Source organism: Habropoda laboriosa, unplaced genomic scaffold (assembly GCF_001263275.1).
Source record: "Habropoda laboriosa isolate 0110345459 unplaced genomic scaffold, ASM126327v1 scaffold40, whole genome shotgun sequence".
Classification (NCBI taxonomy): Eukaryota; Metazoa; Arthropoda; class Insecta; order Hymenoptera; family Apidae; genus Habropoda; species Habropoda laboriosa.
Window position 1 is genome coordinate 2,875,183 of NW_017100231.1, and position 8,697 is coordinate 2,883,879.

Here is an 8,697-nt window from a genome sequence, read left to right on the forward strand (position 1 = left end):
ATATCGGATATAAAAAGTCCTCGGCCAGTTAGTCCTTCTAGACCGTTCAGGAATGGCGAGCTCACGAATAGGATGGAATCCGATTCGGGACAATGGACCATCTGACCTTTCATCTCTAAGCCCTGGAATGATTGAAATCCTATCGGTAGAAAAATTCTGGGAACTTGATCCAATAGGAATAACGTATACGTTGCACGAGCATCTTAAATGAGAACCTCGAAAATATGGAGAATAATGTACGATTTTGGGTCGATTTTCAATATCTGTCGATCCTTGAAGAAGAGATCAATTCGAACGAACAAAGTTTTATTTTAATAGCTCGTGTTAGAGTAGGGAAACTATATACAGGGTGTAGTCGAAATAGGTGAGCAAACTTAAGTATCGTATTCTGCTCTTTCTAAAGTTGGAAATAGGTCGTATAAACATAGGCCCGATAACTCTGCTTTTTTGAAATATAAACACGTTTTGTTTACATTGAAATTTTACACGAGTTACGCGTAGAATTTTGTTTTAGATTCCTTTTTTTGTTAAGTGCCGCCTGGGTCATTTGTGACCCGTGTTGGACTTGTCGCTCAGGCCGTTTGTAGCGTGAGTCTCCGATGACTCACGTGGCCCAAATTTTCAATTCCCTAGGTGGTGCACTGCTATTAAAAAAATTATGGGTATAGTGAATGCAATAACGTGGGTCATCGGTGACCCACGCGGCCAACATTTTCAGTTCGCTAGGTGGTGCACTGCTATTAAAAAAAATTAGGTACGTAATGAATGCAATAACGTGGGTGACCCATGCGGTCTGAATGGAAAGTGACGTGAAATTATAGAAATTGAAATTTTTCTTATCTTCCCAAAGCGACGATATCTGGGAAAGAGAGAGATTTATGGACCCAAGTTTATACCAAAATTTTCATCCTTAGGATGAATGTAGAATAGGAAACTTTTAGACACCTATTTTGGTCTTTTTCGTTACTGTCTTCCCAAAGTGTCGGTATCTCAGAAAGAGGGAGATTTACGAACCCACGTTTATACGAATCTTTCATATTTTTGGACACCTATTTTGGTCACATCCTGTACATTTGCAGTGCAACGTTTGAATGTTACCGATCTCAATACAAATAATGTATATTCATATACCTCCGCGGGATATTTATAGACGCCCTGCGGTCTCTGTAGGGTCAGCACAAAAGGTGTGTTCGCGCGCTTCAGTATCTCGTGAAAGGTCAAAGTAACCCCACGCGGCCGTGTAAAAAGGAAGTACGTCGATATCACTCTCCCCAATCGGTTTAGGTGATGCCCGAAAATCCTCATGAATCCAACCCCAAGCTGCACGAGCTCCAATTGCCGGTCGACCACGAAGTGCCATGGAAACGCTTTGCAGAAGCTTGCAACCCCCATGCGAAGGTCGGTAGCTTCGGTCGACAGTGGACGGAACGGAGACGTGACCGTGTCGAGATTATTGTCGATCTCCGAATCGACGACCGAGTGCTCGCTATAACGTTCTGGAGTGATGTTGTACCTGCGGATCAGTTCATTCAACGCTGTAATAAGCTTCAGGATGCGCAGGATTCGGGGTTAGGCGGTCGCATAGGAGAATCGAATCGATGGCGGTCTATGGTCAATCTTGGTGATTATCGTTTCCAGATTCATCGGTGAGATGTGTTCCGAAAATTCAAAATTTGACACTTTGAAGCTTTGAAAATTTGAAAATTTGAGAATTTCAGTATTTGAGAATTTGAATATTTGAAAGGTTGAATATTCGAAAGTTTGAATATTTGGAAGTTTGAATGTTCGAAAATTTGAGAATTTGAATATTCGAAAGTTTGAAAATTTGAAAGTTCGAAAGTTTGAAAATTTGAAAGTTTGTAAAATTTGAAAGTTTGAATATTTCAAAGTGTGAAAATTTGAAATTTTGAAACTTGGGAAATTCAAAAATTGATAATTCCAAAAGCTGAACATTTCAATTTCAAACGCACACTCAAACGTCCAGATAATAATCCAAGTCAAATCGAGAGAAACTCGCATTCAGAATTCCTTCGACCCTCATTATTTTTTTCAATCTACCAACCGCATCGTACGGTGCGCATCGAAAAGATTTTCTTTCGGCGAACTTTTAATTAAGCCGAAGCGAAACAAGCCAATTACGAGGGACCCGTTTCGAAAATGCTCTCCGACTCGGTTCCCTTTTCATAGTTTCAAGCATGGTCAGAGATTTGCGGTCCGACGAATTCCTTTCCCCTATCAACGGTGCAACGAAGTTCTCGAAATCATGCCCTATACTCCCGGTGCAAATGTCTGCAAACATAGCCGATCAATATTTGTCCACTTTATAACGCGAGCGATTCCTAGGACTTCCTTTTCCCTCTGTACCCTCTGCAAAATCGTGCGGGCACGATGACACATCACGTACACCGCGTAAACTTCCGATTACTTCCCGTTCGTACGCTAAATATTGTTCTTTCGAATGTTACACCGGCCGGTGGGTGGGAATTATTCGTTTCAAGTGTATCCACGACGATCAATAAATCACAAGTGGCCGTGCACGTAGCCAGATTTCGAGCACACGTCTACCCACCGGTTAAACCTAGAACGATATACATCGACGGTGGAACATGTCGTAATTAAACTGCCTTTTGGATTAAATTTCCTCTCTTTCCACACGTCCGTGTACAGTACTTCCGCGTACACCGTACGAACTTTATTAAAAATTTTATATTAAAACACACGGCCAAACATGCTCGTTTGTTCACGGTGGAACGTATAACAAAGCGCAAAAAGACCAAAGGTATGAAAAGTATTCATTTCCTCCTTTTGTTACGACCTTAATGGTGCCTCGTTATTACACGAATCGAAATCATCGAACGGTGAAAAAAGTGAGAAAAAAAGAAACAGGAGAATCTTCCGTGTAAAAAATAAGTGTATACCTAAAAAATTTGGTGTTGTAAGGATCGGGTAGAATGTTGACGTTGGCATTGTCGTTGTAGAACTGTCTCGCGATACCCTTCAGGCTTCCGACCAGCAGATAGGCGACAGACGGATGATCGGTAGTGAAATGTAGCTTGATCGCTTCCGGCGTCGCGATGCACACGAATTCAGCCTCCGCTTCGGAACCTGCCTGATGTTGCACGACATCGTTCACACCGTCTAAAGTGGTCAGAAACGCTGTCAGATCGTTCCCCAGGCAACGAAACGCACGCTCGAGTAGACCAACGCAAGCTGTGTAGATCAGCTCTTGGCCAAGTCGATCGAAGATCTCGCTCACGTCCACGTCTGAAAGAGTTTCGTTAGATTAGATTGCGATCGTGTCGACGTGTGAGGCAAATTTAAGCATTTCCAGGGAAGTAGATCTTTTTTTATAGTAGCGAGAGGGAAAAGAGTGTGTAATGGAGCACGGTTTATGGGCTGTGTATTGTTAGGATAGATAAGTTTGTAGTTGTAGAGGATTTGGTTTTAGATATTCTTAGAATTGTTGTAAGTTAAGTCTAGTGCGATCTTCGGGTCTTTTTTGACCCATCGTGCCGTTAATGTTTTTAGGAACTTTTGCTGTGGTTTCGAGTTTATGTTTGCTTATTGTTATACTGAAAGTTTGTTGTCTAGGTTCATGTGGTAATTGGTAACAAAATTGTTACACATAAGGGTTTTTTTTACCCAAAGTCTTGAGTCTCTTTTGACCCAAAGTCTTGAGTCTTTTTTGCCCCAAAGCCTTGAGTCTTTTTTCACCCAAAGTCTTGAGTCTTTTCTGACCCAAAGTGTTGGGTCTCTTTTGACCCAAAGTCTTGAGTCTTTTTTGCCCCAAAGCCTTGAGTCTTTTTTCACCCAAAGTCTTGAGTCTTTTCTGACCCAAAGTCTTGGGTCTCTTTTGAACCCAAGTCTTGAGTCTTTTCTGACCCAAAGTCTTGAGTTTTTTTGCCCCAAAGTCTTGAGTTTTTTTGCCCCAAAGTCTTGAGTCTCTTTTACCCCAAAGTCTTGAGTCCCTTTTGACCCAAAGTCTTGAGTCCCTTTTGACCCAAAGTCTTGAGTCCCTTTTGACCCAAAGTCTTGAGTCCCTTTTGACCCAAAGTCTTGGGTCTCTTTTGACCCAAAGTGTCGAGTCTTTTCTGACCCAAAGTGTTGGGTCTCTTTTGACCCAAAGTCTCGAGTCTTTTCTGACCCAAAGTCTTGAGACTTTCTTAATCCAAAGTCCTGAGTCTCTTTACCCAAAGTCTTGAGTCTTTTTTACCCAAAGACCTTACATGCATAGTCGAACGGAAGAACGCACTAGAGTAGAAAACATTAGTTCCCAAAAGTTACATAGTCACATCAACGTCCTCTCGAATACACCGCCACCATAAACCGTGGCCCGCTACAAAAGCGTTAGGGACGCGAACAGGACACGCGTCACAAGCGTAGTTTCCGAGGATACCCAGAAAATTTCCACTTCCTTGCCAGGAGAGACGTTAAGGTGGAGCTTCCAAATTTTGTCAATGCAAAATAAGTTAGCCAATGCAAGCTCTATCCTCAACATCGTTACGCATACATCAGGCGAATATACAGGGTGAGCCACGAGAAACAGGACACCTAAAGACACAAGAAAAATTTCATTTCACTTGCCTACTACGTCACGAAGTCAAAAATTTATGGCACCGTTTAAAAAACCATCGATGACCTTTGAAAAACGTTCAAGATATTTGCATCCTTGAACAGTACAACTTTTCTCTTCGACATTTTCTCCTATCTTTTCTTTAGAGCTCCTGCTTTTCGTGACTCACTCTGTATAAGTTCACCTTTGAAAAATTCAAACCCAACAGCTAGCATTTCTAAACTATTTCTGAACATCGCAAATGCACGGTCAAAAAAATACAATTCGCTTTTCTAATTGTAACTATTCCATCACAACTCCTTCGTTCGAATAACTTTAACGCTGAACTTGCTACTGTGCGTTCGAACGCGTTTCTCGTTATGTGGGTCATCCGTGGCCCACGCTGCCACTTAACACCAGTAGGTATTTCTTCGCGGGATAAAGTGGCGGTAATTGCTGCTTTCTGGGGAATTGAGTGTTTTAATTGCTTGATCTGGTTTAACGATTCCACTGAAAGCTGCGGATTATGTACAATGAGCAACAGATTGATCTTTCAAATGCAACGAAAGGAACATTAATTATTCAGTTTTCGTGGAAAATTTTTACCCGACGTTCTTTTTCATCCCAAATTAAAAAAAAAGAAAAATACAAGATCGATCGTTAAGTTTTGTTCAACGGTCAGAGAAGAATTTTGCAGTAAAGCGTTACCGTGTGTCCCATTTAGTTTGATATTGCAGAAAATGTTCCTGGAAATAGGACGTTCGTTATTGATGATATTACCAAGCGAATAAACGCGATGTATTTTAACGATGTAAAATTCTGAATCATTAATTAAGGATTTTTATTCCTTTTCGCATAAATACGAATTACTAATTCCGAATGAAAATTTATACACGAAGTTTGCTGTTTCACCGTGGCTTTTTCTACCCTGCTGAAAAAGTTCCTCCAACTATGCTTCAGCCAACACTTTCAGGAATCTCCAACGTATAAATCTTCACCGCGAACAAAAACCGCGTCTACTGAACAATCAACCCACTTGAAATCGATACATTCTCTCGCATCGATCGAATTCCTCCGTAATTAGTAGGTCACCCTAAAAGTTCCAGCGGTTTCGAACCGTTCATTTTGGAAAAAATATAAATAGAACACAATTCCGTTGAAATTCAACATTTTTATTCAAAATAAATATTTAGCAGGCGTTGAGAATGCCTTTCAGCAGTTTTTTTCTCTTGGAGATTCGGATTTACACGCACGCGGAATTAACGCTGTTGTAACACGTTGACAAAAGTGTAATGAACATCGTGGAAATTATTTGAAGCGAAAATACATCGTTTCGGTGGAATTGTGTGTTTCTTTTCAAATTAACGGCCCGACGCCGCGGGAATTTTCAGAATGACCTAATACACTCTTCGTGGAAATACAAATATCTGAGCTGGTTTCGAAGTGTTCCAGAAAAATCGCAGGAATTCTGAAAAATTGTTCGAAAATATTACGCCTTTTACCAAGTGCAGAAAATTCTTAGAAAAGTCTTGGAAAAATCATGGTGGAATCTTCTGAAAATGTTTATCCACGTTAGAAATTTTCCAAAAATTATTCCGAATTGCTCCGCAATTACTCCTCGAAAGTTATCCTCGATTCTCCGTTATTTTTCTCTCCAAGTTCGCTCGATTTCATTAATTTCTCGGCCATTACACGAGCGTTTCAGCAGAATGCGTAATGCCGTTCGGCGAGCAGGGGAGAGCAAACGTAATTCCATGGAAATTTCAAGAAGCAGATCACGACTTCGGCGATTCGTCGACTTCCACAATGGCATCTTTTCTCGAACTTCCACGTCGCGTATCAAGGAGTACCGAACGATCGCGGCTAACTTAGCCGCGGTAATAATTCCCGAGGATTTTCCTCAACTTTTCCTCCTTTCTCGCCGGTTTGCAACAGTCGTTCGAACACACTCGCATACGATTGATCGTTGTTCCGTTTTTCTTTCCTTCGCTCGGTCAAGACGTTTTAAAGAAGCATCGATTCTGGAACAACATTGGCTCGACGAACGAAAATTGAGTATAATTCCAAGGTGGAACGAGAGAGAAATGTTGGAACGATCGAAGGAACAATTAAAAAGGCTGGAAAAAGTCAGCAGGGAAAGGTTGGCTCTCTAGTTCGAGCGAGCTGTTCGTCGCAGCGGGCTGAATGCGACCGTAATTTCGCTGACGAGGCGACCAGCGACGAATTACTCGAACCTCTGCACCAACCCTCTCCCACCCTTCCAGCAGCCGATAAAGAGCAGGCAAAAAGGGAGAAACAAATGCAAATTCCGATCGTTACACGTAGAGTGCTCCTAATCTCCGGCGATTTCGCTGTTTCCGAGTGCTCGTGACGTACTTATCGAACTTTTACGCGTGCATCGTGCACGATTCGTTAATTCTCAGGGAACTTCTGCGAAATGATTGGCAAAATAAATGATTTCACTTATAAACGATGTAATGAAGTTGGAGTATCTGAAGCGTTAACCAATTCTTTGCACACTTTCCTTTTTTTTATTGTAAAATTCATGCTTTAATACACTGCAACGTTCAAAATGAGAAGAGGATGCGGTGCAACATACCGGGTGTCCTAGTTTTTTCTAATCAAAATTTGTCAAACTTTGTGAGCATGTTCTATGGGTACAGGTGAGGAAAAAATGTTATATGAACATAGGTCGTTTGGAGGTTTGTTAAAGAGTTATAACAATAATAAGAAATACGAAGGGAACGGTAACGGGTGTGTGGTTATTATGATACAAATTAGCAATAGATCAACGATAACATGCTCTTAGACTGTTTATACGAGCTGTGTTTACGATACGAGGTCGTTGATGTGTTAAATGTAACTTCTACCAGCGCCATTTTTGCCTTGTGTCCATAGCAACCGCAAGTACTTCGTATTTTCGTAATATCTTTCTAACGAAGCTTCAAACAACCCACGTCTATATAACATTTTTCTCTTACATATACCCGTAGAGCACACTGGCGAAGTTTGACAAATTTCGATCAGAAAAATCTCAGACACCCGGTGTATTTTCACGTAGAAAAATTGCAACCGAGCAGTAGTTAATCACGCACACACGTGAACCGAGATCCCAATCGCTGACCAATTAAGGTACCACAGTACAGTTCCTTCGTGAACTTCTTGAACCCCAAATATGGCTACCATAGACAGCACAATAACGCGAGAAGATAGAATCGCAGTTCCGCATCTTCCTTTTCCAATTCGCCGTCTGTTCTAACCACCAGACTCATCATCTGAAAAAATAGTTCACACGCTCGTTTCTCGAACGTGATTCTTATCCTGCGTTACCCGTTCGGTTCAGTTTTCAAGCGAGGAAAGTTTCTACGGTGGAAATGAGCGCCGCGCACATCGAAACGAGCCCCGAAGAGGCGGCGGCGGCGGCGGCAGAAAGTTTACGCGGCCGACCTCGAGAGCCGCGTGGTCGATAAACGGCCGATAGATACGAGTCGCGATAAAGCGGCGGTTAGCTCCGTTGCAAATCCGGAAATCGACGCGACCTGCTCGCCCTCCCCCCGACGGTTAGTTCTAATGGCCGCACGTATTATTTCCCACCGAATGTCGCTGAGCGCGCGCGCGATAATCAATAGCGGTCCAGCTATATAATACGCTCGGCCAATCGTCTGGAACATCGCGTGATGCCTGTGTGACAGCCTGCCAAATCGTCCAGCAAAGCTTGACAAATCGATGGCCCCTTGGCAGCCTGTATTCACAAGCCTGTCGTCGACTAAAATGAAACTGCTACAAAGGTAAACATGGCCGAGTGGTACGTAAGGTAACTCGAGCAACCAGATTCTGGTACAGCCCTTTTCACAAGTCACTGGAGACTTGCTACTTTTGAAGATAATTTGCAGTGAGGTTGGTTTTTTAGTAAGTCTGCCATTTTTTGGAGAGATATTTCAAAAAATTTTTAGTTAGTATTTTAGGTAAATCGTCTACTTTTGAAGATAATTTTTATAGAGGTAGGTTTTTCAGCAAGGCTGCTATTTATTGGAGCGATATTTCAAAACATTTTTAGTCTGTATTTTAAATAAATCGTTCACTTTTGAATTTAATTTTTATAGAGGTTGGGTTTTTTAGTGAAATTGCTATTTATATGGGGTTGG

General features: G+C 41.8%; 1 protein-coding gene across 1 annotated transcript in view; it reads right to left on the bottom strand.

Annotated features, from left to right (window-relative positions):
* Positions 1 to 8,697, bottom strand: part of LOC108571563 (head-specific guanylate cyclase) — a 77,684-nt gene that overhangs the window by 2,885 nt on the left and 66,102 nt on the right. The window contains exons 5-7 of the mRNA XM_017933632.1: positions 2,919 to 3,264; positions 1,132 to 1,513; positions 1 to 122 (exon numbers count right to left, since the gene is read on the bottom strand). The exon at positions 1 to 122 is cut by the window's left edge and continues 46 nt beyond it. Of these exons, the coding sequence (XP_017789121.1) occupies positions 1 to 122; positions 1,132 to 1,513; positions 2,919 to 3,264 (850 nt within the window). The remainder of the gene's footprint in view (positions 123 to 1,131; positions 1,514 to 2,918; positions 3,265 to 8,697) is intronic.